The 17,731-nt window shown below is 42.4% G+C and overlaps 1 protein-coding gene across 4 annotated transcripts in view; it reads right to left on the bottom strand.

Annotated features, from left to right (window-relative positions):
• Positions 1 to 17,731, bottom strand: part of CEP89 (centrosomal protein 89) — a 93,811-nt gene that overhangs the window by 4,732 nt on the left and 71,348 nt on the right. For all 4 annotated transcript variants that reach the window (XM_007996221.3, XM_007996219.3, XM_007996217.3 and 1 more), the window contains 3 exons: positions 17,170 to 17,337; positions 15,716 to 15,857; positions 4,018 to 4,107 (listed from right to left, as the gene is read on the bottom strand). In XM_007996221.3, coding sequence (XP_007994412.3) covers positions 4,018 to 4,107; positions 15,716 to 15,857; positions 17,170 to 17,337 — 400 coding nt within the window. The remainder of the gene's footprint in view (positions 1 to 4,017; positions 4,108 to 15,715; positions 15,858 to 17,169; positions 17,338 to 17,731) is intronic.

Raw genomic sequence — 17,731 nt, 5'->3', positions numbered from 1 at the left:
GGGACCCACACACCCAGTTCAGACTACATATTACTAACTGTAGTCTTTTAGTACTATAAAAATCTCCCTTTTTATTTATTTATTTATTTTTTTTTGGTGTCATTTAGTGCTTTTGGTCTGAATTCTATCTTGGCCCACACACCCAGCTCAGACTGCATATTACTAACTGTAGTCTTTTAGTACTATAAAAATCTCTTTTTTTTTTTTTTTGGTGTCATTTAGTGCTTTTGGTCTGAATTCTATCTTGGCATATGTCAAGATTTCGACCTTTGCTTTCTTTGTGTTTGCAGAAATCTGGGTTGTCTCTACCCATCCTTTCAATTTAAATCCTTCACAAACACTTTGTTTTAGGCTGTCTCTTGGGTCTAGTGTGGAATAGCATTTTGCTTTATGAGCCAATCCAAAAAAATGTTGTTTTCCCTAATGGGTGAATTAAGGTAATTTACATTTACCTATAAGACAGATTTGTTTGGTCTCAATTTTGTTGTTTTATGTTTGGCTGTTTTATCTACAAATTTTTAAAAGATTTTAAACTAATGTAGTCTTTTTCTTTGCTTTTTTGCTGTTATAATTCTACCATTAAAAAAATTTTTTTTAGAAACAGGGTCTTGCTCCATGCTCTCTCCCTCAGGCTGGAGTGCACTGGTGCGATCATAGCTCACTACAGCCTTAAACTCCTGAGCTCAAGATCCTCCCGCAGAGTTGGGACTACAGACGCTGGCCATCAAGCCCAGCTAATTTTAAACATTTTTTTAGAGATGGGGTCTCTATGTTGTGCAGGCTGATCTTGAACTCCTGGTCTCAAGCAATCCTCCTACTTCAGCCTCCTGAGGAGTTGGGATTACAGGCATGCGCCACTCCCCCCAACTGTAATTCCACTATTTAGGAATAAAGCTTGATTCTTGTGGTTGGCTTTATTCTTTTTTTTTTTTTTTTTTTTTGAGACAGAGTCTCACTCTGTCCCCTAGGCTGGAGTACAGTGGCCCAATCTCAGCTCACTGCAAGCTCCTCCTCCCGGGTTCACGCCATTCTCCTGCCTCAGCCTCCTGAGTAGCTGGGACTACAGGTGCCCGCCACCACTCCCGGCTAATTTTTTGTGCTTTTAGTAGAGACAGGGTTTCACCATGTTGGCCAGGATGGTCTTGATCTCCTGATCTCGTGATCCGCCCACCTTGACCTCCCTTAGTGGGTTGGTTTTATTCTTACACGTTTATATGATATGTTCTTAGTCTCCTCTTTTTAGATTGTATCCATTGGTTCCCTAACAAAAGTAACAATACATTAGCTCATAACAACATTTTCTTCACTTTTCCCCTCCTGTTCACCTGCTAGCTTGTACCACCTGGTTTTTCAGCTTTAATGATATCCCTTGACTCTTATTACCTATGAAGAAATCAGCAAGTGTAATCTACTTTCTACCTTCCTTCGCCCTTAGCCCATCATTGTTTCCTTGGTTGTATTATTACTACATTGTCAGAAAACATTTACATACAATTCTATCAGCATCAGTCCTTATCCCTGCTGTAAAAATGTATTCTTTGCTCACTACAAGTTAATTTTGCTGAAGTTTCCCCAATTACTTCTTGGCTGGCAGGACTCATTGTTGAGACACGGTCTTGCTCTGTTGCCCAGGCTAGAGTGCAGAGGCATGAACATAGCTCACTGCAGCCTCAAACTCCTGGGCTCAATCAATCCTCCCACCTCAGCCTCCCGAGTAGCTGGGACTACAGGCATGTACCACCAAGCCTGGCTAATTGCCGTATTTTTTGTAGAGACTGGGGTCTCTCTATGTTGCCCAGGCTGGTCTCAAACTCCTGGGCTCAAGGGATCTGCCTGCCTTGGCCTCCCAAAGGGCTTGGATTACAGGCATGAACCATTGCGCCTAGCCATTGTGTTTCATCTTAAAGTCGTATGTCTTGGTGTCAATTTTCTGGTTCCATTCTGTGTCAGTTTTCCCTAGGTACATAATGTGCTCTTTTAGGACGTAGATTCAAGTCTTCTTTTATTTCAGAAAGGTTTTTATGAGTTACAGTTTAGAGCAGAATAAGCCACTGTTTTGGTTTCTTCTTTGGAGGCTCTAGAAGTAGATCTCTTAGATCTCCATCACTTTCCACCGAATCCTTTGCACATCTCCATTTCCGCTTTCCTGTCTGTCTTTCTTGTTTCTAGCTGCAGATCCCTTATTGCTCTGTTATGGCATCTGTCTCCATAGAATTCAGTCTGCATTTCTTAAACGGCTTCTCTTTCCCTTCTATTTCTTCCCTGGGTCATGTCAGTTCCATCCCACGCCCTCCTGGGCCTGGTTGCCTCTTCCTGAGGTCCTGTGTCTCTGCTCTGTGACATTTCTTCCTGCTCTGACTGCCTCCTGAAGTCCTGTCTCTCCAGCTCTGTCCAGCTCTCTAGCCAGCTACCTAGCAGTTCACTCTGGAGTATAATTTTGATCTTTGCGGCAACACTTTTCCTGATAAGTTTTCGGCAGTTTTCGTCAATAGGAAGTTATGCTTCTATTTTTCTTCCTTTTCCTTAAACTGTTTTTATGTGGAGGACTCTGAATTCCTCTGGGATGACAGGAGGTTCCTGGGAGGGTGGGAGTGACAGTTGGGCCAGGGTGTCCTTCCAGGCTTCCCATGTTCCCCCCACCCTCCACCTTGCAGCCCTATCTCCCACTCGCTGAATTCAGCCTGGTTCGGAGGAGCTTCTGCCTGCATCCCTCCGTTCCCAGATGTCGTCACAGCCCCGGACTTCCAAGGTGATGTCTGCCCTTTGAAGAGTGATATTTTGCAGGGATTTCCTGAGATGTCACCTCTGGATTTCCCAAGCCTTTTCTCTTCACTCCCACCGAGTTCCTGGCCTGTCTACCTTGGGGCCTGCTCACAGGTGTCTCCTCTGGGTGAGCCGGTTTTACTATTCCCGTTCAGATAAATGGTAATGCTACGGATTCCCCAAGCAAGGCCAACTACTCCGAGGATCATTCCTTCTCTTTTGCAAGTAAAAAGCAGGAAAATTAGAAAAAAAGAAAGAAAAAGAAAAAACCCCACGGCGGGGATTTTAAATTACTCAATACTTCTATGCTGAGTCCCTTCATAAACAGCATGGCATATCCCCTTCCCTTTCAGCCTTTTTTTTTCCTCTTAAAGAGACAGGGTCCCTGCTAGGTGAGGTGGCTCATGTCTGTAATCCCAGCACTTTGGGAGGTGGAGTCAGGCAGATCACTTGAGCTCAGAAGTTCAAGACCACCCTGGGCAACATAGCAAGACCTCATCTCTAAACAAACAAACAAAAATACAAAAAAAAAAAAAAGAATAGCCAGACACCATGGTGCTTGCCTGTAGCCCCAGCAACTTGGGAGGCTGAGGCAGGAGGATCCATTGAGCCCAGGAGTTCAAGGCTGCAGTGAGCCATCATCATGTCACTCACTGCACTCCAGTCTGGATGACAGAGTGAGATCCTGTCTCTCCTTTTATTGGTGTTTTTGTTTGTTTGTTTGTTTGTTTTTGAGATAGGGTCTCACTCTGTCAGCCAGGCTGGAGTATAGTGGTGTGACCTTGGCTCACTGCAGCCTTGAACTCCTGGGCTCAATGGATCCCCCCCTCCCCGTCAGCCTCCCGAGAAGCTGAGACTACAGGCACGCACCACCATGTCTGGCTAACTTTTTAAATTTTTTGTAGAGATTGGGGTCTTGCTATGTTACCCAGACTGGTCTCCAACTCCTGACCTCAAGTGATCCTCCTGGCTAGGCCTCCTGAGTCACTGAGATTACCGCATGAGCCACTGGGCCTTGCTTCATATCCTTTATTCTTAAACAGCTGTGCAGTATTTTATTGTGTGAATGAACCAAAGTTTATTGAATGAGGTGAGAGGTGCTATTCCGTCAGCAAAACTTTACAATACTTTTACTCTGTGGACTGTTACTGACGCCCATGCAAAAGGTGTCATTTTCTTAAACACAAAAATCCACAGCAGTGAACCTGCATTCCCATCTGAAAATGAAATCTCTGAGGCCAAATAACCACTTACCTTGACTTTTTCCTCCAGCTTTCCTAGGCGAATGTTGCTTTTGATGACTTTGTTGAGCACTCCATCCTTCTCGCTTTCTAAACATTTTGCCTAAGGAGAAGGGTGATAAATGGGCTCTCAGTTTTACAGAAACATTGAAATAACAAATAATTATCTTGCAAAGATGTTACTGCTACTGCTCACAAGTAATCTTCATTCTGCCACCTGTCCTGCCTCAACCCTTTCCCCGCCCACTGTGGGAGGGCCAGGGCCTCAGGCCAACAGATGAGGATGGGCAGGAACAGGGCATGGGGGGTGCCCGGCTGGGCATAAAGAGAAGAATTCCAGCCCCACAGACCAGGGGAGTGGGAGGGGCTGCAAAGATTTGCAGAACGCATCTCTACTCTTATGGAATCTATCTTTCCTTCAATCGCATCCAAGGAATAAGTGCCAAGATGCCAATCAACTCAAAACTTGACTCATTAGAACAATTCCAAAATTAAGAATAATGTAATATGAATGCACAATGCCGTTTCTCCAAGCCATACATGAAAGGCAATACATCCAGGAGGGATGACATCATTTGAAGTCAAATGATTTAAACTAATATCCAGGTTGGACATGACCTGCTAGATTCTATAAATTAACTATTTCAGATGCTAAAATAAAATAAGTAATGCTGAGCACTCTTTCCAAGGTAGGCTAGTGGTGACAAGTTTGATTTTCCAGAAGGAAAGCTAAGTCACAGAGAAATTGCTCCAGGTCACATGGAAAATCCACCCTAGAAGCAGGATTTAAAAAGCTCTCAGGCCAGGCTTGGTGGTGTGCGCCTGTAGTCTCAGCTGCTTGAGAGGCTGAGGCACGAGAATGGCTTGAACCCAGGAGGCAGAGTTTGCAGTGAGCTGAGATCGCGTCACGGCACTCCAGCCTGGGCAACATAGCAAGACTCTGTCTCAAAAAAAAAAAAAAAAAAAAAAAAGATCTCAGTATCTAAGACTATTGTGTCTCCCACAAAAATGTGATAAATGCAAGATGGTGCAGTCATACTTGGGGAAACTGAAAGTGATTTTTTTTTTTTTTTTTTTGAGACAAAGTCTCAATCTGTCGCCCAGCCTGGAGTGCAGTGGTGCGATCTCAGCTCACTGCAACCTCTGCCTCCTAGGCTCAAGAGATTCTCCTGCCTCAACCTCCCGAGTAGCTGGGACTACAGGCACGCGCCACCATGCCCAGCTAATTTGGGGAAACTGAAAGTGATCTGTAGCCAGGGGTCATCAGCAGAAACTTCCCAAGGCAGAGTGGAGTCCTCCCACTGCCGGTGTATGTACAGAGTGGGGTGCAGGCTCTCACGAGGTCCTGGAGACCAGGACGGGGTCGGGCAGGAGTACGTGGCTCAGTCCTAGAGGGCAGAGACTGGCAGAGCAGCCAGTAACACCCCTGGACCTGGCTAGAGGGGCTGGCCTAGGCACTCCCAGGGTCAAGGGGCCTGCAAGGCCGTAGGGATGTGTCCGCCCCAGACATGGCTACACAAGACCAAGCGCCCTGCCCAGATGTCCTGGAAGCTACCATGCATCTCCCTGCGTGGACAGCGGGTGTCTGCTTGGACAGAAAAGTCCGTGGTGACAGGTGAAGCCAGGATGGAAGAAAGCAGCTCTCCCACACCCTACATTTCCGGTTTGACTCTGAGGGGCCTGAGGACTCTAAACTTGACAGCCAGGCCATGATAAAGGTCAAGGCAGGAGAAGGGAACCCATTTTACTAACAGTTTGTTGGCTCAACGAGTAACTTTTAAGTATCTGGAGACAGTAAGTGGCCTCCATTTGTATTTCCATCCTGAGCCCACAAATATTGTGGGCCGAAAGGGGGGTGTCTGAGGGTCTGGGAGGATCCTGACTTCATCGCGGAAGCCTGTGATACTCCTTGGCCCATGTGAGAGGCATGGGGCCTGCACCCCAGGGCCCGGACTCCCTGCATGTCCTGCCCTGCAAACAAGATGGCTTCGCGTTTACAGTGGCCTCAAGACATGTGGCGGGCAGGTTCCCAGGAAATCTGGGGATGAAAGGGTTTGTTCAGCCCTTTAGATTTTTCAGCACGTTTTCTCTTGCCCTCTCCATGTCCCGGTGAGGAAGGCCAGCACACACAGCAGAAGGGAAAATGGGCACTCAGCGCTACCATAGAGAGTGTCAGGCTTCAGCTGCCTTTCAGAGGGGCAGTGCTGGGCCAGACACCTTGAGTGCCTTCAAGGCTCCATCCATGCTGCGTCAAAGTCAAACTGCTTTCTGGAAGGCTCTGGAAAGGACACAGAAGTCACCAGTAAAATATGGCCAGACTGGCCACACTCTTAAGACCAATTACTGTAATTTAAAAAACTGTTTTCAGCCGGGCGCGGTGGCTCACGCCTGTAATCCCAGAACTTTGGGAGGCCGAGGCGCACAAGGTCAGGAGATCGACCATCCTGGCTAACACGGTGAAATCCCGTCTCTACTTAAAATACAAAAAATTAGCCGGGCGTGGTCGCACACGTCTATAGTCCCAGCTACTCGGGAGGCTGCAGCAGGAGAATCGCTTGCACCCAGGAGGCGGAGGTTGCAGTGAGCCAAGATCGTGCCATTGCACTTCAGCCTGGGTGACAGAGCGAGACTCTATCTCAAAAAAAAAACAAACAAACCTGTTTTCGGGAGGGAGGCTCAGGGTGGCTGGCTGGAGGCACAGGATGTCGGACTCCTCCACACAGGATAACCAAAACAGGAGTCAGTCATCGCACAGAGGACATCTAACAGAGACCATGGGAACTCGACAGGGGAGGGCTGGGCAGCACCTGTGCACTGAAGGAGAGGGAGATGACAGCCCAGAAGGGATGGGTCTTGGTCGGGAGCCTGGAGAGGCTTCCCCGTGCGGGGAAAGGGTGAGAGATCCCCAGGGGTCCACATTCTCACTGCACACTCCTGTAATCCCAGCCCCAGGGGAGCCCCTCAACCCCTGCAGGCCCTGAGACTGGTGCAGGGTGCTCCCTGGAGTCTGTGCGACCCCACTCACACTATACATCCTGCATCCCCAAATACCATCCACTATATATCCACAAATACCATCACTCACACTATACATCCTGCATCCCCAAATACCATCCACTATACATCCACAAATACCATCACTCACACTATACATCCTGCTCAGGGGCCCAAGGAGTTGCCCACCCACTGGGCATATAGCTGCCACTAAGGCACCCAAGCAAGCCACTTGGAGGCCCAAGAATCGACCTGCCTGGACCTGCTAACATTGGTGCCTGTATGTACCACCCACAGGCTCATGACAGGTATGCTTGGCTCACCCCCCAAGAGGGCTGGTCCAATTGGAGTCCCATCCCCAGCAAAACCTCACCACAGCCTCTACTAACAACTGCAGGCTAAGCCACTGAGGATATCACAGACACCACTGCCACTGTGTCCAGCTGAGGTAATCATATGAAGACATGTATGCACACACCCAGAATCAAAGCTAATGTGGCTTAGCCAACCAACACCATAGATACATCTATAGGAAAAGGCTTCCCCTATGAAAGCCAATACAAAAAATCAGAAGAAGTGACTGTTACACTTGATTTGCAGAAATCAATGAAAGGACATAAGAAACATGAAAAAGCAAGGCAATATGAAACCTCCAAAGGAATATAATAATTCTCCAACAACAGATTCCAACAACAACAAAAAGAAACTTATGAAATGCCTGAAGGAGAATTTAAAATAATGATATTAAAGAAGCTCACTGAAATACAACAGAACACAAATAAACACTGTAAAGAAACCAGAAAAACAATTTAGGATATGAATGAGGATTTCGCCAACAAGATAGATATAAAAAAGAACTAAACAGAAATCCTGGAACTGAAGAATTCAATGAATAAAATAAACAATACAATTGAGAGCTTCAACAATAGACTAGATCAAGCAAGAGAAAGAATTTCTTCTGCTTTTGAAATACTCAGTGAAATGAAAGAGAGAGGGAGACAGAGACAGAGACTGAGAGAGAGAGAGAGAAAAAGAGAGAGAGAGAGAGAGAGAGGGAGACAAAGAAAGAGAAGGAGCAAAGGAAAGAGAGAAGAATTTAAACAAAAAATGAAGCCTGCCTTCTGGTGTTCCAAGGGGTGAAAAGGAGTTTAATGGCATAAAAATACCCATTCAACAAAGTAACAGTTGAAAACTTTCCAAGTCTAGCAAGAGATTTAGAAATCCAGACACACGAAGCTCATATTCCCAAAAAGGTCTTCTCCCCATAATATTACAGTCAAACCATCAAAAGTCAAACACACAATTCTAAATATATATGTGTGTGTGTGTGTGTGTGTGTGTGTGTGTATAAAGTCTATTTACATATGAGAAACTCTCATAAGACTAATGGCATGTGTCTTTTCTTTTTTCTTTTCTTTTTTTTTTTTTTTTGAGATGGAGTCTTGCTCTGTCACCCAGGCTGGAGTGTAGTGGCATGATCTCAGCTCACTGTAGCCTCCACCTCCTAGGTTCAAGCAATTCTCTGGCCTCAGCCCCTCAAGTAGCTGGGATTACAGGCATGCACCACTACACCCAGCTAATTTTTGCATTTTTAGTGGAGACAGGGTTTTGCCATGTTGGCCAGGCTGGTCTTGAACTCCTGACCTCAGGTGATCTGCCCGTGTCAGCCTCCCAAAGTGCTGGGATTATAGGCGTGAGTCACTGTGCCCAGCTAATAGTGTATTTCTCAGAAGAAACCTTACAGGCCAGGAGAGAATGGGATGATATATTCAAAGGGATGAAAGAAAAGAAAAAAAAAAAAAACAAAAACCTGTCAGCCAGCCAAGAATACTATACCAAGTAGAGTTATCCTTCATAAATGAAGAAGGAATAAAGACTTACAGATAAGCAAACACTGAGAGAATTTGTCACCACTAGACTCATCCTTCATGAAATGCTTAAGGGAGTCCTACAGTGGGAATTGAAAGGACAATATCTACTATCATGAAAACACATAAAATGATAAAACTAACTGGTAGAGCAAGCACACACAAACAAGGAAGAGAAAAGAACGCAAATGTTACCACTATAGAATGAGATAAATAAAAGGAACAAATGATACACAAAACAACCAGAAAACAATCAACAAAATAACAGGAATAAGTCCTTGCATGTTGATAGTAACCTTGAATGTAAATTAATTAAATTTTCCACTTAAAAGATACAGACTGGCTGAATGGATATTAGAAAAAAAAATTTTTTAAACATGATCCAACTATGTGCTGCCTACAAGAAACACGTTTCACTTGTAAAGATCCATACAGACTAAAAGTAAAGGGATGAAAAAAATATTCCATGCAAAAGGAAACCAAAAACAAGCAGGAGTAGCTATACTTGTATCAAATAAAACAAACTTTAAGTCAAAAACTGTGAAAAGAAAGACATATTATAATAATAAAGGAATAAATTCAATAAGAGGACACATTCTAAACATGTATGCACCCAACACCACAGCATCCAGGTATATAAAACAAATATTATTAGATCTAAAAGGGGAGATAGATTACAATACAATAATAGTTGGGGACTTCACCACCCTACTCTCAGCAATCAGGTCACCGAGACAGAAAACTAACAAAGGAACACTGAATTTAACTGCACTTTAGATGAAATGACCTAATAGACATTTACAAAACATTTATTTCATCCAATAACTGCAGAATACACATTCTTCTCATCAGCATATACAACATTCTCTAGTACACAATGTGTGTTAGGCCACAAAGCAAGCTCAACAAATTTAAAAATACTGACGTCGTATCAAGTATCTTCTCAGACCATAGTGGACTAAAACTAGAAAGCAATAACAAGAGGAACTTTGGAAACTGTACAAACATATGAAAATTAAACAACATGTTCCTTAACAATGATTGGGTCAATGAAGAAATTAAGAAGGCTATCAAAAATTTCTTGAAACAAATGAAAACTGAAACACAACATACCAAACACAACATACCAAAGCCTAGGGGATACAGCAAAAGCAATGCTAAGAGCAAAGTTTATAGCAATAAATACCTGCATCACAAAAGTGGAAATATTTCAAATAACCTAATGATGTACCCTCAAGGAACTAGATAAACAAGAACAAATAGAACCTAAAATTAGTAGAGAGAAAGAAAAAATAAAGATCAGAGCAGAACTAAGTGAGGCAGGGTGAAATGTTCTTATAGTCCCAGGGATGCAGGAGGCTGAGGCAGGAGGATTGCTTGAATCCAGACGTCCAAGGTCAGCCTGGGCAACACAGTGAAAAGCCACTGCTAATAAACTGAAAACCTAGAGAAAATGGATATATTTTTGGATAACATACAACCTACAGAGGCAGGATCAGTAAAGTTAGGAGACCATACTGACTTGTCCTCTTTAGTGAAGCCCCGCATGCTCCTTTCACAGTGGGCTCCTTTCATGTGCATTCTTGCATGTCAGCACCTAACTCTTTTGCAAGATAAGTAGTCCCACAGGATCCCAGCCAACTACCAGGTGGTTACACGTTCCTGATACCCTGATACCTGATACCCACGTTCCTAGGTCTGATATGGCCTAGGAAAAAGAACAAAAATCCCTTAATCATAATGTAGCTTCCCCAATCTCCAGCCAATTAACACCAAAAGCCCAAGAAGCTATTAACTACCAATTCCTGCTTGGGCAGGGCTAAAGACTTCTCAAGGGTCCTGCATGCACAGCCAGGCACAAGGTTTAGCTGAATTTAGCTTACAGTGACCTTTTCCTCATTTTAACCACCTTTGCACACTTGACCTCACCAATACTTTATGAACATGCATGCACAGCTCCTGTAAAGGGCATTCCCTTAAAATATTAGGGTCTGTCTCTTCCTCTGTCTCTCAGAGTGACTTTTGCTTTGCAATAGACTTCTTCACCTGCTCTTACTTTGGACTAGCTCTCAAATTCTTTTGTGCAGTGAAGTCAAGAACCTGAACTGGCCCATCGACAACAATACCAAGATTGAATTAGGAAGAAAAAGAAAACTTGAACAGACCAATAACAAATAATGAGATTGAATCATTAATAAAATGTTTCCCAACAAAGAAAAGTCCAGGACCAGATGGTTTTTCTGCCAAATTCTACAAACCTTACAAAGAAGAACTAATACAAATTCTCCCCAAACTATTCCAAAAAAATTGAAGAGGAAGGAATTCTCTCTAATTATTTGAGGCCAGCAATACCCTGATACCAAAACCAGACAAGGCCACAATAAAAAAAGAAAATTACAGGCCAATATCCCTAATGAACACAGATGCAAAATCCTCAACAAAATATTAGCAAACTAAATTAAACAGCACATCAAAAAAATAGTACGCCATGATCAAGTGGGATCAAGAGATGCAAAGACAGTTCAACATACACAAATCAATAAACATGATAGATCACATCAGCAGAATGAAGGATAAAAACCATATGAGCACACCAATGGACACAGAAAAAAATTGGATAAATATTCGACATCCCTTCATGATAAAAACACTTAATAAACTAGACATAGAAGGAACATACCTAACATAAGAAAGGCCATATATGACAAACCCACAGCTAACATCATACCAAGTAGGGAAAAGCTAAAAGCCTTTCCTCTCAAAACTGAGACTAGTTAAGGATGCCTACTTTTACCACTCTTTCTCAGCACAGTACTGGAAGTCCTAGAGAGAGCAGTCAGGCAAGAGAAAGAAATACAAGTCATCCAAATTAGAAAAGAGAAAGTCAAATTGTTTCTCTTTGCCAATGACACGATCTTATATTTAGAAAAAACTAAAGACTTCACCAAACGACTCTTAGATCTGATAAAAAAAAAGTTCAGTAAAGTTGCAGAACACAAAATCAACGTATAAAGGTCAGTAGTGTTTCTATACACCAATAATGAACTCCCTGAAAAAGAAACCAAGAAAGCAATCCCATTTATAATAGCTACAAAAAAAAAAATACCTAGAAATAAATTTAACCAAGAAAGTTAAAGATTTCTACAAGGAAAAATACAAACACTGATGAAAGACAATGAAGCTGACTCAAACTAATGGAAAAACATCCCATGATCATGGATTCAAAGAACTAACATCATTAAAATGACCAGACTCCCCAAAGCAATCAGTAGATTCAGTGCAATCCTTATCAAAACATCAGTGACAATTTTCACAGAAATAGAATAAACAATCCTACATTATACATATGGAACCAAAAAGGAGCCTGAAAAGGCAAACTAGTTCTGAGCAAAAAGAACAAAGCTGGAGGTATTACACTACCTGACTTCAAAATATATTACAAGTCTGTAGTAACCAAAACAGCACAGTATCAGTACAAAATCAGACACATTGGCCAATGGAACAGTACAGAGACCCAGAAACAAACCCACATATTTACTGCCAACTGCTTTTCAACAAAGGCACCAAGAACATACACTCGGGAAAGGACACCCTCTTCAATACATGGTGCTGGGAAAATTGGACATCCATATACAGAAAAAGGAAACTAGATCTCTATTTCTCATCATATGCAAAAAATCCACTCGCAATGGATTAAAGACTTAAATGTAAAACCCAAAACTATAAAACTACTAGAAGAAAACATAAAGGAAGCACTCCAGGACTTTAGGTAAAAATTTTATGGCTAAGACCCCAAAAGTACAGGCAACAAAAACAAAAATAGACAAATGGAACAATATTAAACTAAAAAGCTTCTGCACAGCAAAGGAAACAATCAATAGAATGAAGAGACAACCTGTTGAATAAGAGAAAATACTTGCAAAATATTCATTCAGCGAGAGACTAATACCCAGGATATACAAGGAACTCAATTTTCTCTCTCTCTCTCTCTCTCTCTCTCTTTTTTTAAAGGAACACAACTCAATAGCAAACAAACAAACGAACAAACAAATTCCATTAAAAAGTGGCAAAGGATCTAAATAGACATTCCTCAAAAGAAGACATACAAATGGGCAACAGGCATATAAAAAAATGGTCAACATCACAAATCATCAGAGAAATGCAAATCAAAACCACAATGAGATATCATCTTACTCTAGTTAGAATGGCTACTATTAAAAAGACAAAAAATAACAGATGCTGATGTCAACCTAAAATAATCAAAAGGGTCAGAATCTAGTTTAAAGAGGGTTTATTCAAGCACAAAGTTTGAGAACAGGCCACCCAGGAAGTAGATTCCAAAGAACACAAGTCTGTATTCTGAAGTGTACAAGTTTGGGATTGCTAATAGGACCACATGTAGGAAAGCTTAACAGAATTTCAGCGTCTTTCTATGTAAGACTGAATGCATTGTTACAACAATCTAATTAGTTGAGGCAGTCTTTTTCTTTCAGGAAAGGTATATTTAACATTCCACATTGAAGATGTAACAGTCATGGGATCATGGGTGCCATCTAGTCTTAGGTACAGAACAATAAAGGAAGCTGTTCATCTTTATAGATGAGTGACTGGAAGGAGGAGAAGGTCTGGTCTCTGGTCTCTCCTAGTCATTTACAAAACAACAGCAACGAGGAAGAGAACTCATCTATAAGAAGCAGAATAGCAAACAAGCTACATCACTCAGTCTCCAGGGCTTAACTTCCCCATTCGCGTAATACATTTAGAGGGTCCTGAAATTTTTTTTCTTTTCCTTTTTAAAATTGAGACAAGGTCTTGTTCTATCACCCAGGCTGGAGTACAGTGGCATCATTGACCTCCTAGGCTCCTTCCTCAGCCTACTGAGTAGCTGAAACCACAGGCATGCACTACTATGCCTGGCTAAGTTTTTCATTATTTGTGGAGACAGGTTCTCCCTATCTTGCCCATGCTGGTCTCAAACTCCTGGACTCAAGTGATCCTCATACACTGTTGGTGGGAATGTAAATTAGTACAGCCATTATGGAAAACACTATGGAGGTTCCTCAAAAAACTAAAAACAATTACCAAACGATCCAGCAATCCAACTACTGGGTATTTATTCACAGGCAAGGAATTAAGTAAAGAAAATATGCTCTATTTACACAATGAAACATTATTTGGCCATATAAAAGAACAAAACCATGTCATCTACAGCAACATGGATGGAACTAGAGGCCATTATGTTAAGTAAAATAAGCCAGACCCAGAAAGATAAATATGGCATGTACTCATTCATATGTGGGGGCTAAAAAAGTTGACCTCAAGGAGGTAGAGATTATAATGATAGCTACCAGAGGCTAGGATGCATGCGGGTATGGGTGTGTTTGTGGGGGGCTGTGGGGGCAGGGGGCAGAATGAAGAGAGGTTGCTTAAATGGTATAAGCATACAGTTAGATAGACGAAATAAGTTCTAATGTTCGACAGCATAGTAGGTTGACTAAAGTTAACAACAATGTATTGTATATTTCAAAATAGCTAGCAATGAGGACTTGAAATATTCTCCACACACGGAAATGATAAATGCTCAGCCAGGCACGGTGGCTCACACCTGTAATCTCAGCACTTTGGGAGGCCGAGGTGGGCAGATCTCTTGAGGCCAGGAGTTCAAGACCAGCCTGGCCAACGTGGCAAAACCTTGTCTCTACTAAAAATACAAAACTTAGCCAGGTGTGGTGGCATGCGCCTGTAATCCCAGCTACTCGGGAGGCTGAGGCACAAGAAAGTCTTGAACCCAGGAGGCGGAGGTTGCAGTGAGCCGAGATCATGCCACTGCACTCCAGCCTGGGTGACAGAGTGAGACTCCGTCTTCCAAAAAAAGATAAATGCTTGTGGTGATGGATAGCCCAAACACCTGACTTAATCGTTATGCATTCTATGCACGTTACAAAATATCACATGTACCTCCCCCATGTGTATGTAAATATATTTAAAATATTTTTTAAATGTAAAAATATTATGCATTAATAAAAAGAATTGTTTAAAAAGAAAAAAATGATTTGTAACATTTTTTGAGAATGGTATCTCAAGACTGGTTTCTTAGCATTTTCTTTTTTTTTTTTTTTTCTTTTTTTTTTTAGGGATAGGGTCTTGCTCTGTTTACCAGGCTGCAGTCCAGTAGTACAGTCATAGCTCACTGCAGCCTTCAACTCCCACACTCAAATGAACCTCCTACCTCAGCTTCCTGAGTAGTTAAGACTACAGGTGCATGCCACCACGACCGGCTAATTTTTAAATTGTTTTTGTAGAGATGGGATCTTACTATGTTACCCAGGCTGGTCTTGAATTCCTGGGCTCAAATGATCCTCCTGCCTCAGCTTCCTGAGTAGCTGGTACTACAGGCACACAGCACCATGCCAGGGCAATACAGTTGAAATTTTAAAATACAGATGGTTCTCGACTTACAACAGGGCTACATCCTGATAAACCCATCATAAGTCGAACAAACTGTATATCAAAAATGCATTTAATGCATTTAATCCTGGCTTTACAGCAGATGGTTCCCAACTTACGATGGTTCAATCTACATTTTTTCAACTTTATAATGGTGTAAAAGCAATGGGCATTCAGTATAAATGGTAACTTCATTATAATTTGTAAGGAGCTCCTCAATTTATAATAAGATTACTTCCCAATAAATACGTCATGAAGTCGAAAATTCCTAGGTCGAACCTTCCATCATAAGTCAGGGAGTGCCTGGATAAAGCTTTTAATAGATCATTTTAAAAAATACTCTTAAAATCACATTTGCATATTAACTTGCAGTTTACTTGATGTAACCTTCAGGAAACTTACCAAACACATAAGACTGTCACGTTCCTGGGTTATATTTTCTGCCAGGCCAACAAGGTTTGCCAGGTACTGGTGAGCAGACATTTCGTTCCCCATGGCTTTTTCCACCTGCTTTTTGAGGACCTCAATCTTCTTTTGAGATTTCCTAGAGAGTTACCCCAAATGGTAGAATAAAAACCCATTAGTTTACATGGCTAGGGCATGGTGAATAACCGTATTACAAAAAAGGCAAGTATGGTAGCATTTCAATATTATTCTTCAGCAACCTAAATCTTCTATGAAGTTTCAAGGTGAGAAGAAGTAACTGAATTTGAAACCAAGCATAACTGGTGAGCCCAACTTAAGTTAGTAAGAGGAGTTCCAAATGTCTAACAATGAATAGGCTCTTTTTTTTTTTTTTTTTTTTGAGACACAGTCTTGCTCTGTGGCCCAGGCTGGAGTGCAGTGGCATGATTATGGCTCACTGTAATCTCCACTTCCCAGGTTCAAGTGATTCTCATGCCTCAGCCTCCTGAGTAGTTGGGATTAGAGGCATGTGCCACCACACCCAGCTAATTTTCTCTCTCTCTCTCTCTCATTCTCTCTCTCTCTCTCTCTCTCTCTCTCTATATATATATATATATATATATATATATATTTTTTTTTTTTTTTTTTTTTTTTTTTTTTTAAGTAGCCAGGGTTTCTCTATGTTGGTCAGGCTGGTCTTGAACTCCTGACCTCAAGCAAGCTGCCCATCTCAGCCTCACGAAGTGCTGGGATTACAGGCGTGAGCCACCGCACCTGGCCCATAGGCTCATTAAGTATTATTCTATTAACTATCTGGCTCATGTTCTAAAAGGCACTTTTGAAAAAAATATCCAGAAATTCCAAAGTAGACTTTTAGGAAATGGTTAGGAAAGAGCTCCTAGAACTTTGAGTCTTAAGGTTATCATATGACTCTTAACCATATTTGAATTACAGACTTGAGAAATGTTGGTTAACACTGGTTAACAGAAACAATACTTATTATAGTCTGATATCCAGTAATTTCGAAACAGAAAAGTTTTATAGCGACTATTAGAAAAAGATTAAAATAAATGAAATAGAATATTCTTCATTTGTCTTTTTTCTTTTTTGAGACAGGGTCTCACTCTGTCGCCCAGGCTGGAGTGCAGTAGCGTGATCTCGGCTCGCTGCAACCTCCGCCTCCCAGGCTCAAACGATTCTCCTGCCTCAGCCTTCCGAGTATCTGGGACTACAGGTGCATGCTACTACCGCCTGACTAATTTTTGTATTTTTAGTAGGGATGGGGTTTTGCCATGCTGGCCAGGCTGGTCTTAAACTTCTGACCTCAAATGATTCACCTGCCTCAGCCTCCCAAAGTGCTGGGATTACAGGAGTGAGCCACTGCACCCAACCCATTTGTCTTTTTTAACTATTGAAAATAAAAGCAACTTAAAGGAAAAAAAGATACAAACCTATTGATTTTCTGTGCTCTTTCAAGTTCGGCTTCCAGTGCTTTGTTCTGCTCTGTCAAGCTGTTCTTCTCTAACAGCAGGCTCTTCTTCTGCGCTTGCAGGACTGTCAGCTTCTCCATCAATTCCTCCATCTCAGCCCTTTCTTTCTCTTCTTCCTTCTGTAACTGGCTGAAGGACAAAAACATTACAGGCTTGTATTCAGCACAATGAAGCTAAAATGGGGCAGTCACACAATGAGGCAGATGAGTGATAACAGCCCAGCCCTCCAGTCTCTGGGTGGGTCACTTGGAAGGCCTCTGTGGAAACATCTCCGAATCCTGGGCCCTAGAGGACCTGGGACCAAGCTGCTAGACCATAGGAGAGAGGGCGTGGCTGGGCACACACTGCGTGTGTGTCTGTGTGGGACAGGTCTCACTCTGTCACCCAGGCTGGAGTGTAGTGGCACAATCACGGCTCACTGCAGCTTCGAACTTCTGGACTCAAGCGATCCTCCTACCTCAGCCTCCCAAGTTGCTGAGACCACAGGCACACACAATGGCTGGCTAATTTTTGTAATTTTTGT

The sequence above is a fragment of the Chlorocebus sabaeus genome, chromosome 6, assembly GCF_047675955.1.
Source record: "Chlorocebus sabaeus isolate Y175 chromosome 6, mChlSab1.0.hap1, whole genome shotgun sequence".
NCBI classification, from domain to species: domain Eukaryota; kingdom Metazoa; phylum Chordata; class Mammalia; order Primates; family Cercopithecidae; genus Chlorocebus; species Chlorocebus sabaeus.
The sequence above is the reverse complement of the archived record's forward strand: the minus strand, read 5'-3'. Positions and strand labels throughout refer to the sequence as shown.